Source organism: Haemorhous mexicanus, chromosome 6 (genome assembly GCF_027477595.1).
Source record: "Haemorhous mexicanus isolate bHaeMex1 chromosome 6, bHaeMex1.pri, whole genome shotgun sequence".
NCBI lineage: Eukaryota > Metazoa > Chordata > Aves > Passeriformes > Fringillidae > Haemorhous > Haemorhous mexicanus.
Window position 1 is genome coordinate 38,061,995 of NC_082346.1, and position 17,646 is coordinate 38,079,640.

The 17,646-nt window shown below is 46.0% G+C and overlaps 1 protein-coding gene across 1 annotated transcript; it reads left to right on the top strand.

The window, feature by feature from the left end:
• The first annotated feature begins 401 nt into the window (after window positions 1–401).
• On the top strand, window positions 402–2,868 carry FOXG1 (forkhead box G1). Its single transcript, XM_059848182.1, has one exon. The coding sequence runs from the start codon at window positions 507–509 to the stop codon at window positions 1,881–1,883; it is 1,377 nt and encodes a 458-aa protein (XP_059704165.1). The 5' UTR covers window positions 402–506; the 3' UTR covers window positions 1,884–2,868.
• Window positions 2,869–17,646: the final 14,778 nt, after the last annotated feature.

A 17,646-nucleotide genomic window follows, 5' to 3' on the forward strand; every position in this document is an offset into this window, starting at 1 on the left:
TTGCGGCCGGGGCGGGCTGTATCGCCCGTCTGCCTCGCTCCGCGCCGGCCCGCGGCGGCTGCTGCTCCCTCCTGCCTCCCCCTGCGCTGCCGTGCCGGGGGAACCGGGCACCATGAAGTAGCTTTTTTTTTTTTTTTTTTTTTTTTGGTGTGTCTGTGTTTGTGTGTTGTTGCTTTTTTTTTTTTTTTTTTTTTTTTTTTTTTAGGTTTCAGAAGGTTTTTTCCCATTTTCACCTTTTTTTTTTCCTCCGCTCCGACTCGGTTTGATTTTTCTGTGATCGGTGATTATTATTACTATTATTTTTTCCCTCCCCGGCGGTTCCTGTCCGTGCTACATGACTTGCCAGCGCTCGAGACTGCGGTCCAACTGCGCTGCCGCTGCCGCCGCCGCCGCCGGTGGTGCCGCCGCCGCCTCGGCCACCGCCACCGCTTCGGCCGCCGCCTCCGCCGCCGCCCCGCGCGCAGCTCCCTCAGCCGCCGCAACTTTCCCCCTCAGACTAGTGTGTGATGTTGGACATGGGAGATAGGAAGGAAGTGAAAATGCTGCCGAAATCCTCCTTTAGCATAAACAGCCTGGTGCCCGAAGCCGTCCAGAGCGACAACAACCACAGCAGCCACAGCCACCACAACAGCCACCACCCCCATCACCACCACCATCACCATCACCACCACCACCACCCGCCGCCGCAGCAGCCCCAGCGAGCGGCCGCAGCCGAGGAGGAGGACGAGGAGAAGGGGCAGCACCTCCTGCCGCCCCCCACCGCCGCCGCCTCCGGCGCCCTGGAGGTGGCCAAGGCGGACATGCTGGCGGGCAAAGGCGAAGCGGGCGCGGCGGCGGCGGCGGCGGAGCTGGAGGAGAAGGAGAAAGCGGCCGAGGAGAAGAAGGGGGCGGCGGAGGGGGCCAAGGACGGGGAGAGCGGGAAGGAGGGGGAGAAGAAGAACGGCAAATACGAGAAGCCGCCGTTCAGCTACAACGCGCTCATCATGATGGCCATCCGGCAGAGCCCCGAGAAGCGCCTCACGCTCAATGGCATCTACGAGTTCATCATGAAGAACTTCCCCTACTACCGGGAGAACAAGCAGGGCTGGCAGAACTCCATTCGGCACAACCTCTCGCTCAATAAGTGCTTCGTCAAGGTGCCCCGCCACTACGACGACCCGGGCAAAGGGAACTACTGGATGCTGGACCCCTCCAGCGACGACGTCTTCATCGGGGGCACCACCGGCAAGCTCCGCCGGCGCTCCACCACCTCTCGGGCCAAGCTGGCCTTCAAGCGGGGCGCCCGGCTCACCTCTACCGGACTGACATTCATGGATAGGGCAGGATCCTTGTACTGGCCTATGTCCCCCTTCCTCTCCCTGCACCACCCCCGGGCCAGCAGCACTTTGAGTTACAATGGGACCACGTCCGCCTACCCCAGCCACCCCATGCCCTACAGCTCAGTGTTGACTCAAAACTCCTTGGGAAACAACCACTCCTTTTCCACGTCTAATGGGTTAAGTGTTGATAGACTAGTCAATGGAGAGATACCTTATGCCACTCATCACCTCACAGCAGCAGCTCTGGCCGCCTCAGTGCCGTGTGGCTTGTCAGTTCCCTGCTCCGGCACCTATTCCCTAAATCCCTGCTCTGTAAATCTCCTAGCAGGACAGACGAGTTACTTTTTCCCCCATGTTCCTCACCCTTCAATGACTTCTCAAAGCAGCACTTCAATGACGGCCAGGGCAGCCTCCTCCTCCACGTCGCCACAGGCGCCCTCCACTCTCCCCTGTGAGTCCTTAAGACCTTCTTTGCCAAGTTTTACAACGGGACTTTCCGGAGGACTTTCTGATTATTTCACACATCAAAATCAGGGGTCTTCTTCAAACCCTTTAATACATTAACATCCATGGGATCAGACTGTAAGTGAACATTTTACACACATTTGCATTGTAAATGATAATTAAAAGGAAAAAAAAAGCAAAACAAAAAAGTCCAGGTATTTTTTATTAAGTCCCCCATTTTCTGTACGTTTGTTCAGTCTTTAGGGTTGTTTATTATTCCACCAAGGTGAGGAGTGTCAGCAAGGTGCAATGTGGGGAGATTGCATTGTAGACTATGAAGGTTGGAAGACAAAATTATAGTAGAATGTGTATCTAAATAGTGACTGCTTTTGCAATTTTTTACTCAAATATGATAAGTCTATCACTAAAAGCCGCCCGATTCTCCATGTTTGCAGTATTATAAGTTATCATGGATATGTCGGTGGGTGCAGACCTTGAAAGAAAAAAAAAAACCAAACCAAACCAAACCACTAAATTTATGAAAACTATAAGAAATCCTTAAAACATAATTTGTATTTAAGCAGAATTAATACTGAAAAATGCCCTAGATCTACTTTTGGCCATTTATTATTTTATTATTTTCTTTACCGAATTGCTTTTTTTTTTTTTTTTTGTTCATTTGTTTGTTTGTTTACTTTTAGACCAAAGATTGGGTTTTAGAAAATGCACTCAGTGTACGAAGTAATTTAAAAAAACAGCAACATTATTTCAGTTTTCAGCACTGCCCGTTCAAATTAATCAGAAGGGGACAAAATTAATGATTGCCTTCAGTTTGTGTTGTGTATATTTTGATGTATGTGGTCACTAACAGGTCACCTTTATTTTTTTTCTAAATGTAGTGAAATGTTAATACCTATTGTACTTATAGGTAAACCTTGCAAATATGTAACCTGTGTTGCGCAGAAGCCGCATAAATTTGAGTGATTGTTAATGTCGTCTTAAAATTTCTTGATTGTGATACTGTGGTCATATGCCCGTGTTTGTCACTTACAAAAATGTTTACTATGAACACACAGAAATAAAAAATAGGCTAAATTCATATATACTTGATAGTTTTTTTGTCTCTTTTATTAACCCTAATGTGGCAGAGGCTTTAAAGTTACAGTGAGATCAGAGCGCTGCTTATTGCACAGTCCACCATTTTTCACATGCTCCTTTCTTTCTGCCCCCGCCCCCTCCCATGCTGTCTTTAACTGCAGTATTTTCAAATGTAAAGGATGAGGGTATTTAATCAAACACCATGGCCTCTATTTTGATGTCCATTTTGGGGCAGAACTCTTATAAAGTCTGCTTAAAAATTGTTAGTAGGAGGTAGGGTGTTTTACTAAAATCTGACTTTGGCTGAAAATGCTTAACATTGCATATGTATGCAAATATACACACATACATATACAATTTAAGTATGTAAGCACGCATTGGGAAAAAGGCCAAGGTGCATTATTGTAGAAGTACGTGTTCTTCCTGCAATCTCTGAAATGCAGTCAAAGACTTATTGTACCGAAAGAAATTAATTTCGTTTCTATGATGATTCGAGATATATTAGCAAAGGATGTGTATGTGTGCGTATACACACACACATATCAGCTATCATATGATCGTTTGACCAAATTTAGCAAGCTATGATATGTGTGTGTATAAAATATAACCCTTATCTTAAAGGAGCGCTTTTCCGGAAGTATCTAGGCGGTACGTATTTATATACTTTTCGTGCTGCAGACACTTTGGCTTTAGGTACTGTGAAAGTAGCGGTATTTTTTGGCAGCCGGCTCTCTGCTGTGCCCCTTCGGGCCGGGCAGGGGGGGGCAGGAGCCGAGCACGGTGAGGTGAAGGCGCAGTCCATGGCAGGGAGGCAGGGCGCCGGGGGCTCACGTGACACCCTGCCTTGCATACCGATGTTTAAACGTTTTAGGGGGTAAAAACAACCGACCAACCAAACAAACAAAGAAAGAGAATCAACAAATCAAACCTGCATGGATGCACTTACATGTAAAGTTTTGAAAACGAGCTCTTTTTCTCTCGGTGCCTGCTGAAGCCCAGTAACTCACGCAGGCGTCCCTAAGAAAGCTGCGTTGCCCGGAGAATCGATCCATTAGTTTTGAGGGGGCAACGCTGCTAGTAATTTTAAGAAGCATTTAATCCTTGAAAGAATTGGTGTCTTGATGAGTTTAGGGAAGCCTATAAAGGCCACAACTCTTGAAAATAATTAGAAAAGTTGTGCAAAAGGTTTAGGAACTAATTGGATCCCGCGGTGAGTCCGCAGAGGACAAGTTGTTCATTTGTTACGTTTGTAGCCCAAACTGAGCTCTGCAGCAGGGCAATAAATCGGCGACTGCTCACAATAGGCCGAATGAAAAATAATCTCTAGGTCGGAGATGTTATCGCAAACGCTTTAAAGAGCTTATCTTACAAAGACAGAAAAGAGAAAGAAAAAGAAAAAAAAAATGCCGGGGGGGGGGGTGAATAATGAAGCAGTAGAAAATCTGAATTCTTGCTAACAGTGTATTTGTCGTGCTGAAGGAATAAGGGGAGGAAGAAGGAATCTCCCGAAAATAAGTAATATATAAACAGATGCAAACAGATCTACAGGAAAGAGAGGGAAGTGAAAGGTTACGGATGAGAGATGGGACACCCAGCTTTGCACTGTGTGGGGGAGAAGGAGAGAACTCTCTGATATTCTTAGCTTTCACTCTCACTCCTGCAATTCAAAATTAATCATCACTATGAGAAAACGATTGCTTTGTTTAGGGATGGAGAGATGATACCACCACTTGGAAGCTCCTACCCTCCCCCATTTTTTTCTTGACTCTATTGTCATTAAAACAAGGGATGCAAAAATAAAAAAACAACAACAGCAAAAAACCTCTTTTCCAACAAAACTATTGGAAATAATAAAATACAATAGGTGTGACTTAAATTCGTGAAGCCTAGAGATCCCATTCTGTGTACTAGTGCCTAAACAACTTATAAGAGCAGCATCTGCTGCAGCTGACAAAGAAAATGATTTATTATTTACCACTTGCAACTGATTGTATGCCGTAGGAAATCCAATAGCACATACGTAAAGTATTATTTTTCTTGCAATGTAAAAGAAAAAAATCTGCTGTCAGTGTACTGAAGGGAGGAAAGAGACAGATCAGGTTGGAGGAAAGCACAATCTCACCATGTCAGAGTCTGAGGTTGGCTAATAAGCATTAATTAGATAAGCGTGATGCATAATAATTCCTGAAAAGGGTAGCCTGATGTATGTCTCTCCAGACTTAGTTTAAGCCAGCACTCGCTCCCAGAGCTCTCCTTTAGGCTCGGTGTTGCAAAGTATTGCCTAAGGAGTTCAGGTGCCACAGACTTATCCCTCTTTCTCTTACACAAGTCACAAGGGGTGTTGCTGAGCTGGTAATTTATTCACGTTTCCATACACGTTACCGGGAATCGGAGTATTTTTGTAAAGGAAAAAAATAATTACAACCAAAACCAAAAATAAAATAACACCAGTAAACCGAGAAAGTTGTCATGGATTGTGTCAGGACTGCTAAGGCCCCAAATATGTGTTTACCTCTGCCTGCTCCTCAGACAGAGAAACCCTTTTGTTCGCTGAGGCTGGTCTTTGCCCAGGCTCGTTCGGCACTGAATTCGAGGTGGTGGTTTGTTTGTTTTTCTTTTTGTCGTTGCTTTATTGTTGGGAGGGGTTGGTGGGGTTTTTTTTGGTGGGGATGGGTTTTTTTGTGGTTTGGTTGGGGTTTTTTTTTAGGGGGGGTGGTTTAGCATACAGTATTTCTGTTATCTGATACTTGTTTCCGCGGTGGTTTATATGTCAAATCCTCAAGCTAAGCCTTTAGGATTTTTTAAACATGTACATTTCTAGAATGATGCAGTGTCTTAGCGTCGTTTCTTTAGCGTTTCCTAATTTAGAGTGTTTATGGGGGACGGGCGGTCTTTATGGAATTAAGGAGCTATTGTTATATTCTTAGTTGATGTTGGAGGTGATTAACTTTGCTCGCGTAGATCGTAGGAGAAGAAATCTGCTCATCAAGAAACATCCAATTACGACTTTAAGACTGCCTTCGCAAACATGTTTGAAGCATAATAAACAGCAACTCCAATTCTCAACGCGATATTTGGCCAACAAATTTTTGTCATATTTTAGATATCTTTCTTTTGTTACAGTAAAATATCATTCCTTGTGTGGAATGTATTCTTACGAAAGGGTTTAAAAGAAAGTGAACAAAAATGTAATTTGGCTTAAATGGCACAAAACTTCTCCTTGGGGGAGTGACATTTTTTTAATCTGATACTTGAAAAAAATAGTTTAACCGGGACGTCATTTTGCTCTTTATAACTTCTTCTGATGATTATTAAGATTTATGTCAGAAATTATGATTCAGGTACACACCCCCTCACCACTTGTGTTAATATGAGGTCTCAATCACCATGTATTCAGTATTCACTCAAGCAAAACTCCCACTGAACTCCGGTTACGTTTTGACTGAGCCACATCAGAGTTTTGCTTAAGAAAGAACACTGAGCAAGACTCCTTTTATTAGCGACTTTATTATTTAATTGTTGTATTTTCCCTTAAGATGGGAGATAAACAAATAAACAAAAAAGTCTGCCTGTAGATAATCACCGCTATTGCTCTTAATTGTGTGATCGAGAATAATACACCCGCCCGAGAAAGTATATGCTCATACATCTTATGCGACTACAAAATCAGCGATTGGCAATAAATATGTATACACACATAGAGACGCACAGAGACAGCAGAGGTGTCTATCCATTGCACTAGTGTCTGTAGCAGCTTCTCTGCTTTTCTGTGCACTGAAGTGTTCTTGTTTTTAATACCCCCCCCCCTTTCCGCCCCGTGGTGAAGGTGCCTGGGTAAATGGGTCAAAAACTGGCGGGCAAATGGGTTAGGAAGAGGTGAAGGTGAAGATCAATAGAGGTTTTAGGGCTGGCTGTATCTGTTGTGCTGGGTTTGTGTGACTGTGCCCAGAGGGCGGAGTTCCTGCACATTCCTACCTCACCGGAGAACCTGCCCTCAACTCCACTTCAGCTACTCCAGAGAGATGGGACCCTCCAGAAGAAACCTGCCCAGCAATCCTTCCCGCCAGAAGGGTAGGTGCACTTCAAGAAAATCTTCCCTACCTCTTATCCCCACAGGCAGATCCATGTGATACGAATGAATAGAGATGACAGACTTCTGTCTAAACGCACAGTTTCCCCGTGGCCCCCGATAAGCAGGTCGCCCGTGCAACCGAAGCACAGTTTCAAAGCACCGGTTACACCAAAACTGCGTGTGCCTAATGTCAGGATTTTCGCTCTCTCTCTTCTTTTTTTCTTTTCGGTCTCTTCCTCAAAGTGTTTCCTCCCCCGGCCTTCCCCCTCCCCCTCGGGCTCTTTCGTTTCAATCGGTAAGTTGGAAGTTTCTTCGCCGATTTAGCAGTTCTTGTGGTTAATCTGTAGATATTTTATCTTGTTTTGTTAACGTGCTCTTTGTTTGCTTGTTTACCACCAATGTCAGAGAAAGTCACACGGGTGCAATGTTGTGTTTGCCTTTTTTAAAGATGCCAGGAAAAACTGCCTCTACCTGCGAGAAAGGCGCACGATGGCACTTGGGAATAGGAGTCCTCCGACGGCAGCGGGTGAGTGCGGATTTTACTCCTCTTTTACACTCAGGTATCAAGTAACTTCACGCGCGATTTTTGTCCTTTGGTACCAGAATGGGAGAGAGCGCCATTCCCGCAGATCCCTGAGCGTGCTCTGCCTTTTTGAAATATTACGGGGGCTAGGCAAAATTCCCCTCCACCACTCAAGTCGGGAGGAAATTTGTCCTTTATCCATCTCTGCTATATGAAAGACGATTTTAGCATGGCGAGTATAGGCGGACTCTGTAATGAATTATTTCTAAAAATTCTGAGCTTGTCATTTGAGAAAAAGCTACAGGCTTATCGCACCTTTCGGGGTTGTGTAAAGAATGCTAATATCCCTAAATTTCCAGGAAAGCGACTAAATGCCAAAAATTTGGGGAGATCGAGGAAAGAGACCTTGCAAAAAGCCGTACTGAGCTGAGTTTTGCTTTGAGTGCTCCAGTGGAGAAAATGCGCCCTTAAAAGGGATCACGGGCAACGTTCATGTGCATGAGAGAGCTGCAGGCACTCTCCCTTTGTCTTCCTACTCTCCAAATTCCATGACGGAGTTCTATGTACGTTTAGATTTACGTGCCGAAATCTCGGAATAGGGACAGAAGTTTAAATGACTGATAAAACTGATGTTCTCAGTGTGCTCATCCTTGCGGGTCGGGGCAGGCGCGCTGCTGCGTGGGCAGGACCCGGGATGGGGCCCTCCGTGGACCGACTTCTTCTTCTTTTTCTGTCCTGATGTGGCGGAGGGGAAGAGCCACGGCTGGTGTCCCACCCGGCGGATGACTTTGACCCCTTTGCTCCTGCCATTTTTGACCTCATGAAAATAATTAATTTTTTTAATATACAGCAAGTTGAGTTTTCCTCGACGCTGTGCTCGGGACACCTCTGCGCAGGGGGCAGCGGTACTGAGCGCCTGTCTCTTTCGCATGGCAGAAGCCGACGCAGGTGCAGGGAGACGAGCGCTCGCACACGAACTGCACACGCCGGCGGTGACTTGTGACAGATCCGCCGGCGTGTTGTGTGCCCGGTGCAAACCTGTCCGGGGATGGCCCCGCGGGTGCCGCGGGGCACCGGTGGAGCTGCCCACGCCCTGCTCTGCGGAGGGCGGCATCCGCACTCGCGTATCCTCGGGACGGCCGGGACCGGCGCCGCCAGCCCCCGGCGCCTTCCCGGAGCAAGCGAGCCCCCCTGCCCGCCGCACACGCGTGTCCACGGGGCGCGGCGGGGCCCGGAGCGGCGGCGGCGGCGGCGCTGCGCCTCCGGCGGGCTGGGGGCGCTCTTGGCCCGCGGGAGAGCCGCCCCGCCGGGCCGCGGGCACCGGCCGCGCTGCGCCCGGCAAACGCGGCGTCCGCTCGGGGCCTCTCCCACGGCCCGGCAACCCCCGCCCGGCGGTAAAACGGCGGCTTGCAGGCGGCGTTTGTACTCGCAGGGCCTGGGTCCGTGCCGCCTCGCTCTCCTCAGAAAGGAGGAAAGATCTGAAGTGTCCTTCTCCATGCAGACTTAGCGTTGCGTTCTTCTAGCTACCAACAGACAGATGCTGCCCGAGGGAAAGGCGTTTGAGGTCCTCTTCCCAAGAACTAGTCCAGGATGCTTCGATCCAGGAATGGGATTGTTAAACTCACCTCTCACTGTAGTGGAGAAAAAAAAAAAAAATCAGGGAAAACTTGAAAAACAAAAATAAAAAAATAATTAAACTGCCAAAATAAACAAATAACCAAAGCAACCACCACCAACCTCCCCTCCTCCCCCACTTCAATACCGTGTAACAGAATACAGTATCAGGCTAGCGAATTAGACTCAAAGCGAGCGGATTTGCTGTTCTCCGTCGAGGAAATGAATGCAAAGTCCATTTCAAAGAATTATCTCTAGGGAGTCCTTCAAGTGTATTTGGGGTTATCCGTGATTTGAGAGGAAAGACTAAACGAGAGGGGGTCTGAGAAAAGCCTGCCATTGTCATCCTACCCTAAGGTGAGTAAAGCATCTCTGTAAAGCTAGCTGCAAAGAACTGCTTAACCTAAGCCCGAGAGGTGAAACCTCTCCTCGCCCGGAGCCGTCTGACCAGGGAGCCTGAATTTCGAACTACAAAGGCGGCACGAAGCCTGGGCTCTCTTGGGTTAATTTTTTTTCCCTCGGTGGGGAATTCGGAGCTCTTTACAAATGGTTTCGCAGGGGCATCTTTTACAGGAAAGTAGAAACACGTGAAAGGAACTCTTCCCCTTCGGGGCGCTCCCGGCAGCTCTCCCTGGACGGTGGCGGAGGAGCAGGGTTTGCAGCGGCCGGCCCGCAGGGGAGACCTCGTCGAGATCCCCATTAACTTGGAGGCCCTCCAGGCTAAGTGTTTGCCCTGCACTGTTCGCTAGTGGAAGGAAGAGAACCCTTCTCCCTTGCCTCTCGACCCCACACCCCCACCTTGCTTGCTTTTACTCAGAAATTCTCTCATCTCAAGTATTTAATATTAGCTAGTCTATTAAGTTAGTTATATCCAAGAGGAGACACATACCTGCCAAAAAATCTGACGGAAGCCTGGCTATAGAGTAAAAAAGGGGAACCCTTCCTCAGCCTCAGAACACAACTAGAAGGAAAAAAAAAAAAAAAAGAGAGAGGGAGAGAGAGAGAAAGAGAGAGAAAAAGCATTATCATAAAAAAATTATGCATAATCTCATTGTGAAGCGTGGCATGTCTCAAAAGGATGCAATCCTTTTATAAATTAAGGAAGGGTAATATTCACTGGTTACCAAACTGTTCTTTTGAATCAAAAATCTTGGAAATGCTACAGTATAAGTTGCATTTCAAATCTTTCTATGATGCTTGCACGCCCAAACACACTTTTATCCCCACACCAATATATTTTCTAATGGGGGTGATGGCTCCGATAAGACTTTTCACTAGACCTCGAACAAAGCAAAGCTGGGACAAATTATTAGAGAGGTCTACGGCGGGGTATAGTTAAGCATATCACATAATCATTTATATATATTTAATGCTGTGGCTCATAGGTGACTTCACAACACGCTGGTGATAAGTAAATCTCCTTTTAGATTTCTGAACTGCATTTCTGATGGCGAGTGCGTCTAGAGGGCTCTAAATGCAGCCTAGAGTTTGTACCACGGTGGTACAAAATGCCAAGTGTATTTTTATTAGCATATAGTATACACACTCTCATATGGGTTTATGAGAAAACAGATGAGAATTCTGCAAGTAAAAATGGCATTGTTGTTTCATCAATGAACTTTTCCCTCTATATTTATCTTTCTATAGCTATACATATACACGTGTATACACGTGTGTGTATATGCATGTATATATTTGTCCGATCTTTTCTGACTGTGAAAGTGTCACCTAGCATTCATCAGAAAAGGCAGCTCTTTTCTTGCTTGCTTGTTTATTCTGTTTGAGCAAAGTTGTTTGTTTTGCTGGGAAGCGTAAGTTGCCTTTAGTTATGTCATCACTATCATTTGTATTTAGATGGAAGGGTAGGACTTATTACCTCTATTTTTATTACTAAATCAGTGGAGGTGAAAGTACTAATAATTAAATACAGATCTCTGATTGCGGGTTGGAACAGCAAAATCGATTGTCTCTTCATCAATAAGACAAGTGTTGAGTAGCTTGCTATTGATTAGTATGTTTATTTATGCAGATCTTTAGGTATTTGCTTACATATTTCGGGTTCTTTGTCTGCTAATTATTATACCAGATTGGTTTGAAAGAAAGAGCTTAGACTGGGAAACACACTTGACAGATCCATTCTTAGCTAACCTGATAGTGGATTATTGCAATCCAATAAGTTTAACAAATTACTTATACGTGCTTGCCTTTCGAGCAATTAGGAAACCGTTTCAGATTAAAATCCCTTGTTGCATTCGGGGTCGGTTCATTTAAATAAAGGGGCATTATGTTTAGATATTTTCCAAATGAAAAATGGGTTTCTGGATCTGCAGAGGATGAACAGGAGTTGATGTGTGCTTCTCCTTCCGGGCCCCTAGGTTCCTTTGTAAGTGTAAAACACCTCTCCAGCAACAGAGTGGCCCCTGGGGTTTCCTCATAGATGGAAGGTAATCTGAATATCGAAATCAGAAATCGATATATTAAAAGAAAAAAAGCCTTCTAAACCAAACCAAACAAACAAAACAGAGGGATCGGCATCCAAATATCAGAGTGCTCAAAGCAGGAGGTATTTTGTGTGGCTTTTTTGATTTAATGATTTAATCGGTCCAAAAGGAATCGCCCCAGCCACGCTGCTAAACGGTCTACTTTCCAGACATCCCCTCTCAGGACCCCAGAAGGCTGACATTTTGATCTATTTTTTAAACACACTTTTGCAGCCGACACCCGCATTTTCTTTCGCAGCCGTTCCGGGGAGGGCTCTGCTTTATCAATACCTTCCCCGCACCGCTTCGACTATGCCGACACAGGCACCTCGGCGGCGGGGAGCGAGCTCGGAGCAGGGCTAGCAGGCGGGGGCCGGTGTGAAGCCAGGTGCAGGGAGGGAAGGCGGCCTCCGCCGGCCCCACGCTGCCCCGCGGGGCGCAGCCCCCGCCGCCCCGGCCGCCGCTTGCCCGGGGAGAGGCGCGGCGGGAGCCCGAGCCACGGGCTGCGGAGCGGGAACAGGACCTGTGCGCGGTGCTGAGAGAGTGTTGAGCCCTCCTTCACTTATCTTCCTCGTCTTTTGCTTTCGGCAAGTTTTGTTGGCGGAGGGGGAGGATTTTTTTTTCCCCTCTTTCTTTTACCTCCAGGAACTGCTGCTTTACAACCTGTAGAGATAAGACAGCCTCGCATCAGATGATCACAGAGATAAGTAATCTCTCCCCTCGGCCAGTGGTATAGCTGACCGTATGCTCTTGAATCTTAGAGCGCTAAGTCTTTCCTGTGAATGAACGAGAAAACACTCGACAGGTCGTGAATAATCGTTTTAATGAGTGTGTAAAAGCGTGCGACGGGGTGCACGGAGCTGTCGGGTTAAACAAACAACTTGTACCCTGACGAAATCCGATTGTTAAAGTGCAAAGTGGTGTCAGTCCAATTTCCATCCCAGTTCTAAAAACCACAGATCTAAGTCGCGGGAGTCCAATTTTCCCCATTAAGAAAAATAACAATATTTTCTGAGCGTAAGTGCGATCGTCCCTATGTTAGCCTTTGGCGAAAAAAGACCAGTTGCATATCAGAGGTACCAAAGCTATTTTTATTATTTTTTGTTATTTTTAAAGACGATAGTTTAAAAGTGTGTATTTGACATTTTCCTACATATTATCAGATCAGTGCGGTAAATATTTTCCTTTTTTATGTGTCCGTCGCCTCCCTCTCCGTATGTTTTTTTTTTTTTTTTTTCACAGATCACTGGAGGCAAACATCGAATTAATTGGATCTCAGTGACTGAGGTTGGTAACTTTGTATTGAACTAAGGTTATCTCTGTCATAGTGTTCAGGTGTTTACAAGACATTTTAGGAGTTTCTAGAAAAGGTAAATCCAGACAATACATACGATAAAACTAAAAGGGCATTGCAATATTGTATACTTCAAATCCGAGTTATATTACCCATGCATAGGGAGATGACTCTCTATGGATCTGTAATAATCTATCTAGAGGTTACAAATTTAAAAAATGGAAGTCTTTTTTGGTTTTTCTTTCTTTCTTTCTTTTTTTTTTTTTTTTAAGCCTGACATCGGAATAGCCATGTCTGTTTCCTGTACAACTAGAGGGCCTTCCTTGCAGTATTTTGTAAACGCAAATACCACTCTTCTAAACCCAGTGATTATTTTTTCAAGGTTAGTAATGACGCATATTCCTAATGTTTATTGTTGCTAAAGACTTTCAGACCGACTGCAGGTCTGGCACTTTCTATGAAGAGTCATTTTCAGTGTCCTCCCTTCTTTGAAAGTACCGTCTTGAGCAAAGTGAGGTGAGGCAAGGCAACCCCAGCTGGAAACCAATGCTTTTCAAAGTTTTTCTGCTCTTCCGATTAATACTCGATTTTTCACAAATAATATGACATTGGAAAATGAACGATATGACAAGATGTATTGTTAGGCTATAGACACAATGGGGCCCCAATGCAGTGGCATGAATATGAAATTTACTTTAGGTACTTGTGGAAGTTGAATCTGGCCATTTGTGAACTAGATAGTAGTGTCCATTGCGTTGGTCTCAAACTGTTTTCCAGCGTTCATAGCATTTTGAGTTAAAAGATAGTTTTTTGGTTTGGTGTGGGGTTGGGTGTTTGGGTTTTGTTTTGGCTTTGATTTTTTTTCTGGGTGGATTTTTTTGTTTTGATTTTTTAGTTGTTGGTTGGTTTGTTTTGGTGATTTTTTTTCCTCACAAAGACAGTTTTGTGTTGTGCTTTAGAAACGGCGTAGTCATTGAGAACAGATATCAGCCAATTTCGTGCTCCCAAGCGTGGCAGAATCGTCTTTGCATACCTTCTTCTGAAACCAGAGATAGAAAGCAAAGAGAGAAAGAAGTAAAGAGAGGGAGAGAGGGGAAGAGGGGAAAAAAGACAATTGAACACCGCTGAATTAGGTAGCAGATCCATAACTGATGAACCATGCAATCATATAACAGTATTTAACAAAGATCTGACGAATGTTCTGGGCAATTTCAAACATGGCTTTGTTCAGACTGTATGACTTGAAGCACATCATTGCCCAGACCAGTGTGAACGCTGGAGACGCAAAACCAAAATGTTCCCACCCTTTTCCTTAACTCCCTACGTGAGAAGAAAAGGGACATAGACTCAGTCCCACGGAGGAAGGATAGAGGAGAATGAAAGACAAAGCACAAGGACATATGCCTCCAGAGTGCAACAGCACAGACCTCTGCACCCTGAGAACCAGGGAACATTTCTCATCCCCCTGAAAGACTAATGCCCTCCTCCTGTAACTGCAATTTCCTTTGCAACAAAACCATGCATTAAATGGGCATGGTGGATAGTAAGGACCTATCAGTTTCTTGCTGTAGTTCTGCTAATAAATAAAATTCTAAATGTTCAAAACACTCTATCTGTCACTTTCACAAGATAGGTACTGTAAATTCCTGTTGAAAATATACAAACAGAGATCCAAGAGGTTGCCTCTGTTTTTGTATCTCTCTCTCACAAGAAATGCACTATCAAAACATTAATTATATTTGAAAGGGAACAGATTATTTGTTTGAGAAAGAATTACATTCTTGAATTTATATTCCACGCAGACCTCTCCTCCTGTCTGCTGAGAGGGTTGAACTGTAAATCTGTCTCAAATTATTTACCCCTAAAATGTAAGTAGGTGTGTCACATTAGAGTAGTAGAAAGATGAGAGATAATCTGTAGGTGCTTTTAGACACCTCTGTGGGATGGGTCGTTAGGGAATGTCGAAATGAACACGAAATTGCAAATCTAACATGTGAAGAACATACAGGCTTATTCTTTGACAATGAAAATACAAACGCACATACAGATGCAGAGTTGAACCTAGTTAGTTATTAAACAAGATGACTCACGGGAGTTTGAGCCCGCAGTTCCTTTTAGTTTAGTTGGTTTTGCTTTGGTGTTTCTTTCTGTTGTTGTTGTTTTTGGGTTTTGTTTTGTTTGGTGGGGTGGTTTTTTTTTTTTTGTTTGTTTGTTTTGGTTTTTTTAATGCTTTCATGCACATCTTGTGGTAGGCGATAGCTAAAAAGCTATTAACCGTGTGATGAGTCATCACTTAAGACAAGAAAAATCTCTTAAGGATGGTACCTTCTTTTAACCTTTTAAAAACACTAATAAAAGGGTTAAATAGGTGCACTCATACCTTTACCTTTCTTCTGAGGAAAATAGTGATTTAGTGGCACTTAATTAGGAGCTCTTGAAAAACTATCCTAGATGTCTGCTTTTGCACTCTCCGCTAACCAGACCTTCAGCATTTCCTAACCTACATCCAGACGCCGTTGCCTATATCAGCAGCATCGTTCTCCAGCCTTGCAAGTGTTTTGGCAGGAACAGTTTTTGACGTGGACAGTCCGTTCAGAAAGTTTTTTGGTGCTGTCACGTCATGCTTGGGGAAATTCGTCACTGAATCGGTGCTCTTAGCTTGGGAGCCGGGGAAGCTGTGTTAGCACCAGGTCCTGCAGAGCTGAGCCCTTTTCTTTATTCCTGTATTTCTTGAGCCCTGGGAAACCGAAGCCATGGGGCCTGAAGGGCGGTCGCAGGGAGCACGGGAAGGTGGGGGTGGGCGGACTTTTCTGCCTTGGATGTGCCTGGGATGTGCTCTCTCCCTGATTAGGTATCTGTGGAGGAAGAAGGTGACGTGACGAGAAAAACCTGACAGCCAAAGTGGGAACTGTCCGGGAGAAGGATCCGTGATGAATGAGGTCTGCGAAGTCATGATGCACAAGCAGCCCAGGACAGTGTGTTGGCATTAAATGCCGGGTTTTGTTCGCTAGAACCATAAAGAAAAGTGGGGAAGGGATGGAGGGGGCGGGGGGGGAGATGAAAGTGAGGTGGGGGAGGGGGATCCTGGGGAGGGGGTCAGTGAGGACTGGGAGTGAGAGATCGGAGAAATCAGTGGCTGTAATGTTAGCATGAGTTCATCGTCTGCCCGGGAGGAGAAGCTGCGTTTGTCAAACGGGCTAGAGCGCTGACGAGAGGCAAAGGCGCCACCGGAGCGCCCCGAGATGCGGCTGTGAAATGTGGATCCCGACCGACTCGAGGAACAGTACTTTATAACATAATCTATCCCAAAATCTTCCAGGCAGGTGTATGAGATTAAGTCAGGCTTTTCGATAATCGCCGACTCATCGTAGGGAACAAGTTCTGCCCCGGGGTAGGGGATAGGATGGGAAAACCGCTTGTGAACTCGGAGAGACATTACTACATGAACTAAAATCCTACTAAAATTGTAAACATTATTTTATTCCTGTAGTAATTCTTGCAGAACTGGAGCTTCTTCCTCGGGTTAAGCGGGAAGGGCTGCCGTGGACAAGCCTGTAACTTCCTGAATGGTTTTTGACCGTGCACTGTATTGCCGTAATGCCAATAAACGCTTTAAACGCGTCCTGCTAGCGGCCGTCAGACGCCCCAGCCCCTCAGGCCCGGCCTAAAGGAGATCTGGCTCGGTTCGGGACTGCTGGGTCCCTCCCTACCTTCGGGTGCTCTTGGTGCTCTGGGAAAATGTGGCTGGGTGGGCTGGGGTCTGTCACACTGACCTCTGGGTTTTCTTTCCTCGGAGGGGCCAGTCTTGGCTTGCAAGGGGTCGCAGAGGCAAGCGCGGGTTCAGGATTTCAGGACTTTGAGTTTAGCGGCCGGAGACAACCCTGCCTGATTTGTGCCGGACTTGGCGTCTGCCTGCGAGGAGACACAACTCTCCCAGGCCCGGATTCCCTGGTGGGTAGCATGGCCCATATCGCTCACCCTTTCAGTGAATGCCAGCAGATGGATGCAATTAAACCTCGGCGGTGCTCCCTGGCTGGACACCGATCCAGGGTGAGAGAGGGCTGGCCATTATGCAGCGCCTATGGGCTGGTGTTCACCGCCGACAGCTGTTACAGGGAGAAGGAACTAAGCATGGGTGCTCCCAACTTTCCCATCTCACGGCAGCGACGGGAGCACGGCAGGACCCCAAGGGCTCATGAGAGAAAAAGCCAGGAAAAAAAAAAAAAAAAAGAAAGAAAAAAGAACGCACTACACACGTATTGGGAGAATTCAAATATCTATGTAATGTTATTAAAAATAATAAAACCCCAGCAAAACAAGGGCTCTCTTTTAAAGGAAATCTGAGGAGTGCAGCGAGCTAAGTGAAAGCTCTGTTTTCAAGGCAAGGCAGGATTAGTTCCCTGCACATAATAGCCAGTGTGTAGGAATTGCAAATGAACATCACCAGCAGTGCTGGAGTTACCCTCTTTAAATTAATATCGAGCTGGCTTCCCTGCACAACGTGTAAATAACAGACATTTCTCAGCTTTTGAGGCGAATGAAGATTGAAATAAACATTTATTTATATTTCCCCGTAGTTTAATCCAAGAAACTCCTTTCCCGGGGTAGCCTGTCAGTAGTGGAGGCATCTGGGGCAACGCCCCCCCGACCTGTTTTGCGGGTTAAAACCCCATTAACAAAGCAGCAGCGGAGTCCCGAGCCGCGCCCGACGGCCGCACAGACAGGGCTAAGCCCGATGCCCGGCTCAGCCACGGCGGGCTCCCTGCCTCAGACGGCCCCGCCGCGGGGAAGCTCCGCTCCGC